This window comes from Sylvia atricapilla, chromosome 14 (genome assembly GCF_009819655.1).
Source record: "Sylvia atricapilla isolate bSylAtr1 chromosome 14, bSylAtr1.pri, whole genome shotgun sequence".
In the NCBI taxonomy this organism is placed as follows: domain Eukaryota; kingdom Metazoa; phylum Chordata; class Aves; order Passeriformes; family Sylviidae; genus Sylvia; species Sylvia atricapilla.
Genome location: NC_089153.1, coordinates 8,846,006 through 8,864,381, shown reverse-complemented (window position 1 = coordinate 8,864,381; position 18,376 = coordinate 8,846,006). Strand labels below are relative to the sequence as shown.

Below are 18,376 nucleotides of genomic sequence, written 5' to 3'. Positions count from 1 at the left end.
AACAACAGTTAACTCTTTGGAAAGGCATAGAAAGTTCCTTTTCTTTTAATATATATTTGCTCTGCAGCCTGTTTCACATCCTCAGTGGCAACTATGTGGTCATTGCTGCTGCTGGCTCCTGAGCAAAATGAAATCACACTGTTTGCAATAGCTGCTTTCTTCAGGCTGTATTTGAGTGGTGGGTGGAGGATACGAAAAGAGGCTGAAATGGGGATAATTTTCTTGTTGCTTAAATGAATTAAATAAATTTCTGAACACTGTAGTTTGCTTTTTTTTTTTTATTTATTAAATTTTCCTTTCCAGAAAATGGCTGTTCCACCTGCTTATGCTGACCTGGGCAAATCTGCCAGAGATATTTTCACCAAGGGATATGGTAAATTAAGCCAAAATAAGTTTGTTCTTTTGCTGTCTACCTGATTCCTGAATTGGTTAGGATTTTATTACTTTCCCCCGAGAAATACTCCAATTATTTCCATTAGAACTGACAGAATCACAGCTTCACATTGCCCTTGCTGTTTGGAAAGAGAGGGTAACTTACTTTTCTTTTGATAAAATTCTTCCTGTTCCCCATAGAACTGTTATTGGTTTTGAGAGAAAATTGTGTGCTGTATTTTGGCTCACCTTTGTATTGATAACCAGGACCATTGATGGCAGTAGTTTGTTTATGAACAGAATGCTGCTCACTGTGAATAAAAGTATTATTACCTAATTTGGTCCCAGTTATATTGCTGAGGTCAATAGGATTCATCAGTCAAGTGCTATCTGAAGTGAGTACAAGCTGCTTCTTAGAAACACATGGTTTGATAACTGTGCCCTTTTTAAACTATTTAATAGTTCACAGGTGATTTAGAAGACCGTTTTAAGAAATAAATCAGAAATGCTTTTCAAATCAGCATATATATGATTCATATTTTTTCTCACTCTCTAGGGTTTGGGTTAATAAAGCTTGATTTGAAAACAAGATCTGAAAATGGACTGGTGAGTTTGGAAGCACACTGAAATCCAAAACATTGTGGTGGTTTTGTGATTACTGTATATTTCTTTTTAAAATAAATATATTTGTATTTATATGAACTAATATTTATTAAATTATAATGACTGATATGTTCTAGTAGTATAAATGTCTGCCTGATTGCATATAAGTATATTGACAAATACATATATTATATGTATAAATTATTTTTCTTCTTTTAGGAATTTACAAGCTCAGGTTCAGCAAACTCAGAAACAAGCAAAGTCAGTGGTAGTTTGGAAACAAAATACAAATGGGTGGAATATGGACTGATGTTCACAGAAAAGTGGAACACGGACAACACATTAGGCACTGAGATTACTCTTGAAGATCAGGTAATTTTTGGCTCCAAAAAAGCAATTTGCAAATTCATTTACGCCAATCTCTGATGAGAAATCCAACCAGTGAATTTCTTTTCTGTTCAGCTTGCACGGGGCCTGAAGCTGACCTTTGACTCCACCTTCTCTCCTAACACTGGGTAAGAAGTGAGTAAGCTAAAGTGACAAAAAAGGCATTTTTAATTTTCTGTCCTGAGATATCAACACCAACAAAAATCAGACTGTCTATGATAAAATCCTGTACATCTCACTTAAATATTAGTGTTAATAATCCCTTTTTAATCTTTAATTATATCAAGCAACCTTAAACAGAATAGCTTGAAAATTATAGTTAGAATTAGAGAGTGAAGAAAAAGTTGTGGTTTTGCTCCATTGTGTATTTCTGGCCATGTCAGAGGATGAGCTGCTGCCTTAATAAAAGCACTAAACAAGTCAGCTGTAATGCAAAGCTGAACAAGCTCCAGGGGCCAGTTGGCCACAGCTCTGATAGGTTGACACAGAACTGGGCTCTTGTCCCAAGCTGAATTTATCATCCAAATTCTTGCAGGCCTTGGTGGTGGATGGGTATTTCTGACATGGTGATTGGATGCATGTTTTATGTGGGCCAGAGGGATTAAGCAGCAGCTGTAGGTCTAGATGTTGGTTTATTTTTTTCCCCTGATTATCTTCGTGCAAGCAGTGCTGCCAGTGAGTCAAAATACTCTGCACATCAGCTTCCCAGAGCAGCACACTGCACTGCAGGCTCTCAGGGTAATAGTCCCAGGGGAGCCTTCACCCTGTCTTTTAGGTTTAGTGTTCTGCATTGTCAACTGCTTTCGGTCCACTCCTAATTCTTGGTTAACGAGATATTTTTGTGAATCAGAATAATCTCATGTAGACTTTTAAGATTATTTCTTAACTGGTAGGATTCTTAGAGAAATTAAAAGGAAAAACCCTTGTTCAAGAATGATGTTACAGGTCTAGAACTATTTCTTGGGCACTTCACAGACACTGTAGTTATGATTGCCTCGAGAGGACTGTTCAGTGTGGGTAAATGGAGTGAGATTCAATCCTGGTGTGACCTGGCTTAGTTTGACAGTGATGCACCATGTCTGAATATGAGACTTCTTCTCCCCTCCTTTATTACTTCCTGACTCTGATGAATCTTTCAGCAGGTAAAGTCATTTTTTAGAGCTTATGTTTTCTTATCTCTGTCCCTGTGACATTGGTGGTAGAGGTACAGCTGACTTTTATAGAAGTTGCAGATGAATGCTTTTGGCACTCCTGCACTTTATTTCTGATTCTGCAAAACACAAGAAATTCTTGGGTCTGAGCTAATAATAAAAAAGAGATCAGTCTCTGTGTGGGTCGGATACAGCACCAATACTGTTCTTGGAGGTTGTTTTTGTTAGCTGAAGTGAAAGGTTGATTTGAAATTTCAAATTGTCCTGACTTTCCCAGAAAGATTTCTGTAAGGATTTGGTCAAAGACAGAAGACACTTGTAAAAAGAGAAGAAAAAAATCTGAAATAAGAGTAGCTGAATATATTAGACATAACTCTCTTGCCTTGTGAGGGTCTGCACCCTTTATGTAAATCAACCTAAGGACACATGAGAAAATAGTGGTCTGACCAATAGTATAAAAATAAACAGGTGACTCAGGAGAGTTTATTTCTGCCTTAACCTGGCAGCTTTCTGGTGCCTGTAAATGGCTGTGACCATTAAAGTCCATGAAATACCATAAAGAGAAATGGGGATGTCAGAGCCACTGAAGAGCAGCCTGCTTGCTTCACAGCAGAGACTTTCCCTCAGGAAACTGCAAAGCAGTGACTTTCTGATGTTGTCACAGTAAATAAAATTACCCAGTTCACTAGGATTGTCTAAAAATTGTTTGCCTGGGACAGGGAAATGTTGTTTGCTTGGGACAGGCAAGCAAGTTTACTATTGTGGACTTCTGGTGGCAAACCTGTAAACTTCTACAGTTTCCATTCCTTCCCTGTACATACCAAACTTCCAAAACCATCGTATCAGTTGGAGATGAGGTTATGGTTTTGTCACTTCCCATCTGTGTGCAGCTGCTTTTCAGAAAACAGTCCAGAAGTGCTTTGTGGGGCACTACACCACATTTTACTGCTCTTTTGCAAAGAATTCTGTAGCTGACTTAGGATTTTGTAAAGGTGAACACTAAGAAGGTTGACATGCCATGTGGCTCTCCAGGGATGTACACATTGTCTTCAGGAACTATTACACAGAGTTAAAGTAAGTGATATGATGGAATTGCTGAGATGTACCTTTGCAAAGATACAATATCTTTCTTTTCTCTTCAGGAAAAAGAGTGCTAAAATTAAGTCGGGGTACAAAAGGGAACACATCAACATCGGCTGTGACATGGATTTTGATATTGCTGGTCCTTCAATACGTGGAGCTCTCGTGCTTGGCTACGAGGGGTGGCTGGCAGGCTACCAAATGACTTTTGAGACAGCAAAGTCTAGAGTAACCCAGAGCAACTTCGCTGTTGGCTATAAGACTGATGAATTCCAGCTTCATACTAATGTGTAAGTACTGGCAGACAGGCACTAAAAAGGAATTTGGAATGATTTTGCTGCTTACTAAACAGTGAAAGGATCAGAGGTTCAGCAATGGTGAACAAGGGAATGGTGAATTTGAAATTAATTCTTCATTAAAGATGTCAAGCTCTATTTTTTCAGCTGCACTACCTTTTCTTTGAATTATGTGGGTGAGGGAGTGAATGATGGAAGGAACTGGAACTCACTGAGCACCAAAGGTCCAGTGTCTGTCTAGCAGATAAGGGACTATTAGAATCCATTAGTGATATAATAAATACTATAAAAGTTATAAAAATACTGTTTGTGAAAGCTGAAATAAAAGCAGTGCTTTCCTTTAACACCTGTCAACATCAAACAAAACTGTGGTTTGATGTGTAGATGGAAGAGTTAATCAGAGGATGAACAAGAACAGGCAGAAGGCAGTGACTGAAGAGAGAGGGACTGGGTTTAATTTAGTACTGGAAGGGATATTATGTAAGTTTATTTGGTATTGCAACTTCTAATAATCTATTTACACAAGTATTTGTCCTTTCTGAATGTATCAACAGTAGGAAACCAAGATCAAACTCCATGAAAACCTTAATTTCTCTGTCTCCTCTTCCTCCTAAAAAGGCAATTTATACCTTTGGGGAAGACAGTTTTTTAAGATTAGGAAATCCTTTATCCGTTCTCTTGGCCCCCCCTTTCTGTGCCCTTGGGTAATTGGATATTTTGCATGTAGCAGAGCTATTCCAGGCTGTTTCCATCTAGGGGCTGAACAATTTTGCCTTCCTAGAGCTACTTCTTCAAAGGCCTTCTGTTCTGTTTCATGCTGTTTTGCAGCAATCTGGTTTAGGAAGCTCCCGCTGCCTTACAGAACAATCGAACCCCCACAGCCCAGACAGTGTGTTTGAAGGATTGCCAAAGCACAAAAATGTGGGCAGAAAACTTCCAGAGAAACAATATGTGGGGTCCCCTTCCACTCAGGGATTAGAAGTTGCTCCTTCAAGCGCAAAGACTTTCAACTTAGTTGTGCTGTAGCTGTTCAAAACATTCTATTATTGGCTTTCTCTATAAAATGCTGTGGTTATTATTACTCTTAATTAAAGCAACAGCAAAAACTCATAACAGCAGCAGGGTCTCAGATCTGTTGCTGGTATTCCAGAGGGTCTGTTTCTCAGGTTGCTGTTACTGTACAAAACCATAGATGTATGATACAAATAGAAGTCTTATTTATTGTTAATAATAGATTAGTTAGGTAATTGATGTATTTCAGCTTTGAAAATGTGTCAGAACTGTTATGTAATCCCAGATAGAGTTGTGTGGGGAACTCCCCTCACTGGGCTGCTTGGTTTTTACATCTACACAGGTCAGTGTTTCACTGGGATACTGTGGCAGAGCAGATAATGTGACTAGGTGGGGCTTGAAGCGTGCTGCTTTTTTGTTCCTGGCATTACACAAACCAGCTGGGGACTCCAGTAAGTTAGTTGCCTTAAGGGTGCCTTAATATATTAATTTTCATAGGGGGCTAGTGTTTTGGTTTTTTTTTTTTTTTAATCTACATAAGAAGGGCTATTATCTGCATTAAGTGCTATTATTACTATTAGAGATAAAAAGAGGTTGACTTCATTATTATTATTATTTTTATTTTTATTTTTATTTTTATTTTTATTTTTATTTAATAATAAAACCAGGAGGTAGGGCTGGATAATTTCTAGTTTTAAATATGACTTTCCTCATTTTTAAGCATAGCTCAGACCGCCCCCCTAATGTTGCAGGTCAAGACAGAGCTGTGTGGGAAGCTTGCACAAAGTCTGCCTGTATAACCAGCTCTCCTCAGTCCTTTTTAATCCCTCCTTTTCTTGAGAGCCAAGCACATGCAGTTAATGTGAGCTTCAGTCTTATCTGAAGTAAGTATTGTAGTGTTTTTTTGGAAGAATTGCTCTAACAATTTAAAAGGCTGTTGCTATTGCTTGAACTTTTAAATAGGCATATCACTGCTGTTTGTGCAACTGTTATGAACTAAAGAATATCAGACCAAAGGGGTAAAAAGGAAAAGATCCTAAATCTACTCCTTTTTGTAATTACTAAAAGTCTGGTGTACTCTAATAATTGGAACCAGATTATGTCACAGTTAGAAATAACTGCACATCTTCCTGGGGTTTAAAGCCTGTTTTCTACAATATATTTGTATCCTCTCTGTAAGAAAAAAACTGACTATGGAAATTCAGATGCTCTCTGGTTTATGAGGAGTGCAAGGCCTTTAGGAGTCTTTTGGCATTGTTTTTATGATCTGCATGCTCTAACGTTTTGCCTTTTATTTACCACACTTTATTCCTGTGTGACATTGGGGCAGTAGTAATTGGAAGTTATGCTGCTCATCATTCAGCTGTGGGCCAGTGCTCTCTGCAAAGCAAAATGAGTTCCATTTCTGTTTCTACTCCATAGACCATAGCACAGATGTACCATAAGGACTGTTGCAAATGGAATTCATTTGCAATAGCTGATAGACTTGCACAGTAAGTTGTGATAGAGTTCCTCTGTGTCTGGTAAAAGCATGCTGACATGGCAGTTTTGGGATGACTCGGGCCCTGTGACTGGGGTACAGCCCTCTCAGGGCACAAGGAGACATTTGCCAGGGAAAATAATTATTTCAGAGACATGCAGGGAAAAATGAGTCTCTCTACTACAAAGACTCCCATCTACAGGAAGGGGGAAATTGGAAGCTGTCATCGTTGGTCTAATTTTTGATAGTATGTCACGAAGGTTTTTCTGTTTCAGAACTTGTTGAAATACAGCAATCTGCAATGAATTGAAGCATCTAAAAATAACTTCATAACCAATCTGGCCTAATGTCTCTATCTTAATTGTTACAGGGATATTTAATGAGGTGTAAGTGGATGTTGTGCAAATACAGCTCTTACTGGAAAAATAAAAGATGATTGTTTTGGGGTGCTGTTTACACTAATGCGTTCCTTCCAGGAACGATGGAACGGAATTTGGTGGCTCCATTTACCAGAAGGTGAATGATAAACTGGAAACTGCCGTGAATCTTGCTTGGACAGCTGGAAACAGCAACACTCGCTTTGGAATAGCAGCCAAGTACCAGATTGACTCAGATGCCTCTTTTTCTGTGAGTCCTGTGCATGTACATTTATGTGCATTTGAAAATAAGTGCTTGTAATGGAAATGGAAAGCAGCCTTTCCATCAGCAGAGCAGGGGCTTGATGCAGTTCTCTGCTGTCTAGTTGGCACATGGATCTGTTTGTTTTGGTTTTGGCAGCCTGAGAGCACAGCTATTGGATTTTCCTTAAAAGAGACACAGAATGTTTCATTGTATTACTGGGCACTATTTTGAGATTGTTTTTGTGTCAGTCTGGACAAAATTAAAAATGATGTTAACCCATTCTTTTCTACAGTGACTGTAGATTCTTTGAGATTTGGGATTTAAGTTATTTTATAATGTGTTTAAAAGCTTTAATATAATTCTCAGGCACAGAGGACATTGAAGAAAGATACTAAATTATTTACTAAATTTACTATTAATTACTAAATAATGCTTTATTGTTTCCTTTTAAGGCTAAAGTGAACAACTCCAGTCTGATTGGGTTAGGATACACTCAGACTTTAAAGCCAGGTAAGTCTATGCAATAAAAAAGTCAGAATCAATAAAGATACTTCAATCTCGAAATATCAGAACTTTTTGGTGATAAAGTATGATGGGTTTTGTGAGATTGCTCTTGCTTGGCAAGCCAGTGATGAACTTTTCTCCAGACTGTTCTGTTAATTTTGGCTATCTGCTGGAAGCAGAATTATTAGAGACCATTGTCCACTGCCAAAGTCAAATAGTCTTTCATGTGGATATAAAATATATCTCTGATTATTTGTGTCACAGATAAGTAACTAAATTTTTAGTATTTCAGAGGCGTCCTATTACTGAGTTTCTTCTTCTTAAAAGTGTGACTTTCTCAAGGTCCTCTGGCCCAGGAAGAGGACAACCTTCCTGTTGCAAAATTGGTTTTAATGTAGGGTAATAAATCTGCTGCCAGAATACTGAGCAGATTGACATGAGATATTACAGCATATGGGGCTTGGGCTTTTTCATACCCAGATTTTAAAGCGGTTTAGAAAGGTGAGTATGTATCAAGGTCCCAGGTTTTTGTAATTCTGGACTCTAAAATTAGATTAATCAGTAGACCAGTAGCAGTGAATTGGCTCAGAGCTTTAATTAGTTGGAGTGATAAAAAGCAGAATCTATCATCATGGTTTATTATAAATTTCATAATTCAGAAAGATTTCTTATCTGCAGTTTGTTTTAAAATGCCCAGTCTTTCCAAGGCCAGCTGCCAAATCCCATTAACTTGGCTACCCAGTAAATTAAAGCAGTAACAGACATGGCAGTTCCTGAACATAAAGCTCATTCCAAGTTTTAAATTGACTTTTCTCTCCTTTTTCTCTATTTTGCAGGTATCAAACTGACGTTGTCAGCTTTGTTGGATGGCAAGAATGTCAATGCAGGGGGTCACAAACTTGGTCTAGGATTGGAATTTGAAGCATAAAGAGTGATTTCACAATTGCTAATCTGAAAATACAGCATAGCTACCTTCAGAAAATAGTGTACCTTTCAGTGTTTTGTCTGGGGTGCAAGTGTTGCTACGTATCTGTCCTGCTAGTCCTGGTTAAAGACAGCTAAGCTTTAAAAATGATGTTGTTAAAGAAGTGGAGACAAAATCACAAATAAAAAAATCCTAGCTTTTTTTCTTTAGGTAATTGCTCATCACATCTATCAACTGCCATGTGATAAGAAGAAGGAGGGTGTTGATTACCTCTGCTAATATATTGATGGCACAAGGAATGTGTCAATGTGTTATAAAACCTGGGAATTGCAGACCACTATATTGTACTGTTCACTGTGTAAGCAAAATGTTCTGACGCCTAAGGTTCCAGTCAGTCAGTGAGGGAATGTGCAAACTTGTCTGAAAAAGGGATTTTAAAATTTATTTTTTTAGATACGTGTTTCATCAATGGTTTGTCTTACTTGGTTATCCCACACCTCCTGCTGTCTCCAGAATGCTTTAGGTTGTCCACCTTGTCCAAGTCCTTGTGGAGGAGGTTTGATGTGACTCAGCGAATACTGCCTGTCCCATGTTGTGGTTCCTTCCCTTACACTGATGAAAAGCTTGTAAAATGGACATAACCAGGGAAGAGTCTTTGCAACTGCAATCACATAGTTGCATCACTAATTCTAAAACGGAATTTTCTTTTATTACCACTTTTTTTTAGCAACTAAATGGGTACATTTTTAGAGAGTCTTCCATTTTGTGTGGAACTAGACCCCAAAATGCTGTACTTGACACTACTAAAAATGGAAAAAAAAACCCCAAACCTGACTTGAATAAAATATTGAAATGTCATCTTTTACTCTGTCTTTGTATTAATTGTAACAATTTAATCTACGTTTGTGGCTCCAGCAGAAGACTGGCAACATTCTGGTGCATATTTTGTAGCACACAAACCAAAAATACTTAGTAGAATTAAATTCCAGACATGGCACTGTTCTTAGTGCTGTTTAAGCTCTGAACGACCCTACATTACACGCGTTTATCCATGAGATAAAACAAGATAACATGACTTATTTGTCGTTTATTATAGAACTCCGTAAGTGAACTACCTCTATAAACAACAAACGGTGGGCAATGAACAGTTACGAGCTTGGATGAACTTCAGCGGCTGTGCATTAGCGTTTGTATTTTTTAGGCCATTTGTTTGTAGGCCATTTCCGCGGGTGGCTGCGGGCGGCAAGAGCAGCGGAGCAGGAGGATGTGCCCGCTGAGTCAGTGCCATTGCGACAGGGACACTGCGGAGCCACAGCCCCGACTCGGGCAGGGCTGGCTTCTCTCAGCGGGAGCCGTTCCTGAGGAGCTCCTACCTCAGACATTGAACCCAGCTCCTGGGAGCACTGGAGCCGTTCCTGAGGATTTCCTGCCTCAGTTAACCCGGCACTCTTGGGAGAACTGGAGCCCTTCTAGACACCACCGATCCAAAAGAATCGTGTGCAGTCAGCTCCCAGGCAGACGCAAGCAGTGAGAGGACCAGAACCGGCCTAAAGCCGACATTGGAGGATTCAGATATTAGGAAAAACCTTTTCGCTGTCGGGGTGCTCGGGCACTGCACCGGCTGCCCGGGGAGGTGGTGGAGTCACCGCCCCTGGAGGGGTTTGAGGCGCTGGGTGATGCGATTTTGGGGGTCACAGTGGCGGTGCTGGTGGAGGGTTGGACTGGACGGTGTAAAGGGTCTCCCAACCCTGATGATTCCATGTCTGGACGATCCCACGAGTCAGTGACTCCAGGCCGCCGTGCGGACCATTCCCAGCGCCGCCGCCCCGCGCCTTCCCGCCCGTGCGCGCGCCCCGCGCCTTCCCGCCCGTGCGCGCGCCCCGCGCCTTCCCGCCCGTGCGCGCGCCCCGCGCCTTCCCGCCCGTGCGCGCGCCCCGCGCCTTCCCGCCCGTGCGCGTGCCCCGCGCCTTCCCGCCCGTGCGCGTGCGCGGCCGCCTCACGCGGGGCGGTGCCGCCGCCACGTCCGCGGAGGGCCCAAGATGGCGGCGGCCGGCGGCGGGCGGCGGGGCTCGGCGGGCCGCGCTCTGTGCTTGCTGCTGCTCGGCGGCTGGGCCCTGGCGGCCCGCGGGCAGGATTCCCCCGGTGAGCGCCGCGGGGCCGAGCGAGGGGGGCTGGCTGCGGGCGGTGGGCGCTGCGCGGCCGCCCCGCCGGTCTCTCTCAGAGGTGTTTTCGGTGGGGCCTGGAGCGCTGTGCGGCCTCGGCCGGCGCGGGTCGTGCCTTGAGGTGACCGGGCCTCGGGCTCTGGTGTATTTGGGGCTGGGTTGGGGTCAGCCGGCCCTGAGCTGTGCGCAGGCGAAGGCAGCGCCCGGGCCGGGGGCGGGAGGCCGGCTGCCAGGGGCGCCCCGCTTTTGTTGCTGTGGAGCAGCGGTTTAGCTGGTTACTTCATTCATCAGACTTGGGATTATTTTTCTAAATACTCTGGCTGCATGCCTGGTTTTAGTCTCCTCTCCTCTAGAAATTAATATGATGTTATTTTGCAAGTTGACTCCTAATTAAGTGTTTTCTTTCTCCCCGTTAAAACTACAGACGGCTGTAACCAAAGGCTAATAAGAAATCCGTGTTTTAGGGGCGGTGAGGCTTTGTTTTGGATGGAGCACTGGCTGGGCAATGAAGAGACGGAATTAGTGAAGGAGAAAAGGGGAACTGTTTGATCCATCAATTCCTTCTGTGCTTGTCAGTCAGTATCTCCACACCAGCTCTATTTTTGTTGCCCTTCACCTGCTCTAATGGGGAGGCAGTAAGAATTTGGGACAAACCTGTAAGAAATGAAGAGTTTTTAACATCAAGGGTCATGAAACAACTTGCTTTCTAAAAGCAGTTTTCCTGGCAGTGAGTTTTAACCTCGGTGTGTTTTTGATGTGGGGTGTTTGTGTTGCTGATTCTGTCGCCATGATTGAACATTACTGTCTTTCTGAAGCTGAGGCGTCTCTAGATCTAAAGTCATCTGACAGTGTTGTGTATTTGACAACAGTGCAACCACCGTTTATAATGCCAAATAGTTTTGGGTAAATCTCATAAATCAGTTGTGGTTGAGCTGCTAGACTTACAACTGCTACAAAAACAAAAAACCCCAAGCATATTTTAGGAATAATAGGAAATTGCTCTTTCTCAGTCTGAAGGTGCAGCAATAGCTGCTGGGAGTCCCTTGCATTTAAGCATACAGCCTTCTAAAACTTCCGTGTTAAAATGAGATAAAGAATAATTTGCAGTGTGAGGCCAGATGCAATATGGTTTTATGGGCAAAATATGCTTGTTTGTATTTCAAACAGTTACTCTCTAATAGTTTTTGTCTGTTTGGGGAGGGTAGCACTCTCAATATGCCAGTTACCTATAAATATGAAATTGTCTTGCAACTGCATTTCCTCATATTTATCTCTGCATATGTAACTAGCTGGCTTAAACCTGAGGAGAGATCAGAATTCCCTAAACTTGTCCTGAGTAGGAACTGAACAAGTTAATGTTGATATAGTAATTCAGGCAAGTAGTTTTTTTCAGCAACAAGAAATCATTTGGATGTGTAATGCTTGACTTTGGGCTTCAGGAGAGAGGCACCATGGTGTCTGCTTGACGTGAGATGAGTCTTCTGTGTTTTACAGTTGGTTAAAGAGTAATTCATACTGCAAAAGTGTGCCATGTAAACAAGAGCTCTGTTGTAACTGAACCTCTGCAAATATCCAAGTTCCATGAATAACGTGATTCAGTGTCCCTTCTATAATATTTTACTTCCAAGTAACCTGAGACAAGCAGTTGGTTGAATGCTTCATTTCTGGAGACTGTAACTTTCCTGTAAAAAGTTTAGTGAAAGTATTGCTGCTTTTGTAAAATGAAAAATTAGTTTGGCATGCCAAAATACAAGACAAGTATAGTTTCCCAGTTTAAATGAAAATGCAGGCTCAAGGTCTAAAATTTGTTCTACATTTTCAAGGTGCCTCTGGATTTGAATCTGGTAGTGATGTGCTGCAAACATGAATAGTTTGCTAATTTTTAGGTTAAAAAAATTTGCCGTTAAACTCTCTCTGCATTTTTTTTTTTTACTGTCCTTTAGAGAAAAGGGACAGTGGGCTCTGCATCTGGATTCAATGCTCACCTTATTTTTAGGTAGTTCTGCAAAGTCCTCCCAGCACTGGAGAGATGCTGAATTTGCCCGAGGGTGCGTTGTTACAGTGCTCTTTCTGACTTATTTCATTACAATAACTGCTGACAACAAAAAGCTTTCCTCCAGGAGCATGGACAGCGTTTCTTTTTAACCTGTGGTTCAGTACTTTCATTTGAGTTAATACAAGATTGGAAATCTGTTTCAGTGTCTCCAAATTCAATAAAAATTAGTGCCTGGGAAGGCATGCTGGGACCGTGAGTGTCTTCTCATTTTTTGTTGGTAAAACATGCAGTGGTGAAAGATGAAAAACTTGGCTTCAGGAAAAGCTTTCCTGAGAACATCCTCCTTTGTGGACTCCAGCTCATTCTATGGGAGAAAGAATTTGATGATGGAGAAAATGCTAATCATGTATGATTCTGCATGGGGGGGATGACATATCTTTGAAGTTCTTATGTCTGAAAAACAGGCATGCAAAGTTTTTCAGGGACACTTTGCCACACTAATTTAGAAGGCATTTGCTTCCAACCTTTCGTTCCTGTTCCACTCAAGACTGTTTTTTTGGAAGTTGTCAGAGTGCAGGAGTGTGTATTTCTGCATATGAATGCTAAGAGGTTTGCAGAGTGGCACATGCTTGCTGTGTTCTTCATATGATTTCTTGTCTGTGAAGGAAACTCGTGGCCATAGTTCTCTGTCGGAGAAATCAGTGCCTTGTGCATACTGCTGATTGTTTCTCATCCTTTTCTCAGGTCCTGTGAAAGCTGATATACTCACAAGAAATATTTCTTCTGCAAGTGAGAATGAAACACTGAGTAGATCCCAAAATTTGACAGACAGCTTGCAGAGTTTAACCTCGGCAAGAAAGGAGGTGTTGGCAGCAGCAGCCCCAGTCAATTCTGTGACTGCAGGAAAGCCACCTACAGCAGACGGGAACTCTTTGTCACCTGTTGTCCCTGCTAGTCCGGTGTCACAGGTGGATGTTGATGCTTCTGAAGATACTAAAATTGAGGAAGATACTAAAATTGAGGAAGAAGATCTTCTAACAGATTTGAAAGACACGCTGAGTAGTTCCCCAGCCATCATAAAAGAAACTATGGAGTCAGATGGAGATGACTATGCTTACGACATGACACCGAATTCCAGATACAATCCAGACCTGCTGGAGGTGTCAGAAGATGACAACTCTGACACCATCAGTAATTACAATGAGGAGATCAAGACCCTTGATGAGAAGATTAAAGCTGTTTCTGTCTCAGGGTTGGATGAAGAAGAAGACAGCCATTTCTTTTTTCATCTGGTTGTAGTTGCCTTCTTAGTAGCTGTTGTTTATGTCACCTATCACAATAAGAGGAAGGTAGGTGTGCTCTGAAAGGTTGAGAGGAACAGCTGTAATATTTAAAGTTGCTTTCCCTTGTGCATGGTTTTAAGAAGAGGAACTTGGCTTTTTGAAGAATGGAATCTTTGACCACTTAGTCTTGTGGTGGTACTAATATGCATATCATTAGTGTAATTTTTATCAGCACAGTGAAAATGAACTTGAATCAAACATTTACATAAGAAAATGAGTTAATTGGTAACATCAGTAATCAATCAGTACGGTAATGGACACTGGCAATGCACAACATGAATTCTGTAAAGGAGACCTAAGCCAAGTCAAATGGCAGTGAATGATTAACTAGTTGTTTTTCTGCACAGGAAAAAAACAAATTAAGGAAGGTTTAATTCCAAATGGTGTGGGAATGTTCTTGTTATGATTGTGATAATCCTTCTAATAGTCACTTCAATGTGGTTTTTATATCGTAGACATTCTGAGAGTGTAAGTACAAACTTTTAGAAAATGTTTAACACTGCTTCCACTTTTACATAGTAAGAGAAGCTACTAAGTTACTGTTTTCAGGTAATGTTTCTTCACTACAACCTAATTTTCTGTGTCTCAAAAATAGCCTGACTGGTGTTATTCCGAAATATATTGCTAGCATTAAAAATCAACTTCATCCCAACCAGACACAATAGAGGTGCATGCACAAATTCACATTAAACCATAGATTACTTTTTAAATATTACTAAAGTTTAGTGTTTATCTTTGGGGAGGTGTCACATAATGATTTGAGTGAGGATTTGCAGGACTCTGAACAGAAAGCAGCTAAAACCCCCAAACCTTCTTTCCTGTGCAGTGGCCTATTTGTAATGTGCACTGCCAACTCTTTATAGGGGAAGATGTTGAAGACTGTTGCAATTTGAAAATATACCTGAGAGCCATTCAAATCAGTGATTAAAAAATGCCTTGTCTTTGCTACAGTAATGCCCTTGCCACATGGGGGGTAAGACCATGATGTCAGTACCACTGTGCAGCAGTCTATCAAACCCTGAATGTTTCTGCACAGCATCTCTAAGTTGTCCCATTTTCTTTCAGATCTTCCTGCTGGTGCAGAGCCGAAGGTGGAGGGATGGGCTGTGCTCCAGGACAGTGGAGTATCATCGTTTGGATCAGAACGTTAACGAGGCGATGCCCTCCCTGAAGATAACCAACGACTACGTGTTCTGAAAGCACTGTGATTTCAGCTTGCTGGACTTAGCACTCTTTGCCTGCCAGTCATGTAATGATATTCAGGTACTCTAAATAAGCTGCTTGTACGGAAATGAGATGTACTCTCTTTGACCTGGATGTTTGGAGATGAAATCTCGTGGAAGATCAAGGGCATGATCCATCTGTTTGCTACTTTGCTCGGGTTTTTATATCAACTGTAAAGGTAGCGAGTTTAATAAATTAGTGCTCTTTCCATTCACTAAGCATCATTCCCTTCTGTCTGGAGCAGTCTTAATAGACATACTACAAAAAATAAGCATAAAAATATTTTAGGTGTAATAAACTGATGACTTAGGCATCACTAAATCAAATTAATGATCTCTTTGGTAATCACTTACATGGCGTATAAATTCCACTGTATTGCAAACTTAAAATATAATTACTTTTTTCTGTGCTGAAATTCTGATGCTGCAAGTCTTTAATCTCGTTTTTTTCTGATTCTGTTTCCTTGTTGCATAATTTGATCCCATTTTGGCAAAATAGCTAGAATGGCAATTTAATAATTTCTGTATGTGTTCATGCCGTAAATAATTTAAAAATAATTACGTATAACTCATTTTATTTCAGAGGTTTTATGCCATATATTTCCTAAAATGTTTAATGTGTTTGTGAAGGTATACAGCTCCTTGACTGCCCTTTTTTTTTCTCTTGATGCTATTATGACTAGTTCATTGTCTTTGTAATTAATGAGTGGAAAACAAGCCTTGTTGAATAATCTTAATAAAATATAGATAGCTGACAGGCTTTCAATACATCAAAGCTTTCTGTTGAATTTTAAGACAGTTGGGAAATGGCTATGTGATTTGTTATATTATAAATGGGAGAAACTGTAAGAATAATTTATTTGGTTGTTTTTTTGATCCAGGTAACAGACAGGTGAAAATAAAGGGTGTGGGTCACCAGTCTGTGGACAGTGCACTCTCATTTTTGACAAACATTTACTCATTAGTGTAAATCAAGTTACTACTACAGTAGGGTTTTGTTTTTTTTTTAATTTGTCTTTTGTACTTCCGTTATTTATGTTTTCATGAGTTGTAAAATATAAAATGTAGTTTTCTGTACATTCTGTTTGTGATTTAGTTTTCAGGCTGATACATTTGTAAATAATGAATCAGAACCCTATAATTAATGACTTGGTATTCAAGTAGTTATGTAACATTTGGAAACAAATCAACTTCACGCCTGTTGGCATGAGGAGTCTGAAGGCATGATACTGTCTTAGGAATGAAATGCTTAAAGTTCTGTATCCTACTGTTAAATGCATTCTTTTCATAACCACAGGAAGTAAAGCACAAACAAAATATCCCAAAACTCTTTTCTTGCAGTAATTTTTATTGTATTTGGACTTGTATCACTTAATATTTTGAATAAGGTTTTTAAAATAAATGACAATAATAAGCCTGTGTTTCTTTTCTCAACTATTTCACTGCTTTTATACAGGAACTTATGGTAAAGAACTTGCTTATGCTTGAAATTGGAAACCATTTAAAAACCATCTCTGTTGCCTGTCCTGGGTGTGTGAAGGTTTGTTACATCTGTTGTTAAGTGGTATGTAGGGTAGATAACAAGGCTTAAATTAGCTATTTAAAGCTATGGGAATTAATACATTCTTTAACATGCTTTGTTAAGGTTAAGTTGTTTAGTCTGTAATTCTTGTGGAAGATACTTGAAATTCTTACCTGAGCATAGCTGCTTTGAAGTGTAACACTGCTGTGGTCAAGATCTAGAGGGAAAGGTTACTTCTCAAAGCTCCTTTAGGATGTTTAAATATTGGAGTTGGAGGAAGTGGCTAATGTTTTTGCACCCAAGAAGTTCAGTAACTTTGTCCTTAAAATAAGTTACTGGTTATAAAGTGTAGTGATTTTGACAGTAGAAAACAGTATGTTCACCCTTGGCAGAAACTTGTGTTCCTTTCAGCCTGGTACCACAGGCCTTACACAGAACCCACAGTGAACAATGTGTCTGTGCAGAAGTACAGGGATACCCATGTGAGAAGTCTCATTTTCTCTTCAGCCCACTCAGTGAATTATGCCATGGAGACATGTTACATTTTCAGCCACTTCCCTCACTATAATAGCTACAATATGTTTAAAAAATGCTGAAAATTAACATCAGTCTAAATTAGTAGAAATAAGGCATATTCTGTTATTTTCTGGAGTTCATAGATAAGAACTTCATCCATGTTGGCTGTCTTCCAAAGCTCTTGAAGCACAGTTCAGCTGGTGGAATAAAACCAATGTAAATATGTTCTTTCAGCTTTCTGAACAACTAACAGTGTCTTCTTTAAGACTGTGTGTTTGAGGAATAATCTTGCATTTCCTTGCTTTGCTTCCTTCAAATTGTCCTTGTGGATAGGCTGTGTCTAAGGAGAGATATTTATTAATCTTTACAGCTTTTAAGCTGTTCCTTTCAACAAGCCCACTAACTTCTGGAGGAGGAATGCACACAGCTAATGGCATGATTGACAGCTTTCCCTAAAAAGCTCACAGAAGGCAAAGGCCTGGTGTAGCTCAGTCAGTAAACCAGGTTGTTTTGGAGTCAGCACATTTCTGTAGGTTTAGCTGTGCCATGACAATACCTGTCCCACAGATGTTGAATGTTCAGGTGTTTAGGCCTTATGACCTGCAGCTCCTTTGGGCTGGGCTGCAAGTGTTAGATAATCCTCTGCATTTAAGATGAGCAGTTATTCTTTGCTTGCTCTACTGTGGTGCATGTCTTCTGTCACAGAAATAAGAAAAGCTTTTTAAAAATAGAAATAATTTTTTAAATTTATTTTTTCACTAATGATAATAAGGGCAGCTTGTAAGAATAATATTAAATTCAAAGGGAATATGAATTTGAAATCCTTAAAGTTCTTTAAACAGTGAGTTTAGTTTGGGGAGTTACCTAACAGATGGTCTTTTTGGATCCTAATTTATTGTGAGGACTTGTGGTGAGTCTGTCAGGTTGACAGTTACTGCAGCAAGTTGCCCCAGGAGATAGTTTGGTCACAGCCGTGTTGGTGGATCCATCACAGCAAATGACACTGTCCTGATAACATCAGATCTTGAACCCTGTCCTGTGTTGATGCGCGGCGTTCAGTGACCGAGGCTGCGGTGCCGATTACCGGCGGTGATTTGTATCCCGAAGGAGACCTGCGCGGCCGTCCCTGCGGATGTACAGCTGCGTTTGTAGGCAGCTGATCCCCGAAGCCGAGATGGAGAAAG

At 40.3% G+C, this 18,376-nt stretch overlaps 2 protein-coding genes across 2 annotated transcripts; both read left to right on the top strand.

Moving 5' to 3' along the window:
• The first annotated feature begins 303 nt into the window (after positions 1 to 303).
• On the top strand, positions 304 to 9,288 carry VDAC1 (voltage dependent anion channel 1). Its single transcript, XM_066329016.1, has 8 exons — positions 304 to 373; positions 929 to 978; positions 1,195 to 1,347; positions 1,438 to 1,490; positions 3,656 to 3,883; positions 6,857 to 7,007; positions 7,454 to 7,511; positions 8,342 to 9,288. Exons 1-8 carry the CDS (start codon positions 307 to 309, stop codon positions 8,431 to 8,433), a joined length of 852 nt encoding a protein of 283 aa, XP_066185113.1. The 5' UTR covers positions 304 to 306; the 3' UTR covers positions 8,434 to 9,288.
• A 1,154-nt stretch (positions 9,289 to 10,442) lies between these two features.
• Positions 10,443 to 16,568, top strand: C14H5orf15 (chromosome 14 C5orf15 homolog). The gene is made up of 3 exons (XM_066329015.1): positions 10,443 to 10,572; positions 13,333 to 13,937; positions 14,997 to 16,568. The coding sequence occupies exons 1-3, from the start codon at positions 10,470 to 10,472 to the stop codon at positions 15,126 to 15,128; spliced, it is 840 nt and encodes a 279-aa protein (XP_066185112.1). The 5' UTR covers positions 10,443 to 10,469; the 3' UTR covers positions 15,129 to 16,568.
• The last annotated feature ends 1,808 nt before the right edge of the window (positions 16,569 to 18,376 follow it).

Bases quoted from the DNA above. Each gene is read 5' to 3' on its own strand.
- VDAC1 (XM_066329016.1), top strand. From the start codon at position 307: ATGGCTGTTCCACCTGCTTATGCTGACCTGGGCAAATCTGCCAGAGAT. The intron at 979-1,194 runs GTGAGTTTGGAA...TTCTTCTTTTAG, and splicing joins CAAGATCTGAAAATGGACTG to GAATTTACAAGCTCAGGTTC. The intron at 7,008-7,453 runs GTGAGTCCTGTG...TTTCCTTTTAAG, and splicing joins ACTCAGATGCCTCTTTTTCT to GCTAAAGTGAACAACTCCAG.
- C14H5orf15 (XM_066329015.1), top strand. From the start codon at position 10,470: ATGGCGGCGGCCGGCGGCGGGCGGCGGGGCTCGGCGGGCCGCGCTCTG. The intron at 10,573-13,332 runs GTGAGCGCCGCG...TCCTTTTCTCAG, and splicing joins CCGCGGGCAGGATTCCCCCG to GTCCTGTGAAAGCTGATATA. The intron at 13,938-14,996 runs GTAGGTGTGCTC...ATTTTCTTTCAG, and splicing joins CCTATCACAATAAGAGGAAG to ATCTTCCTGCTGGTGCAGAG.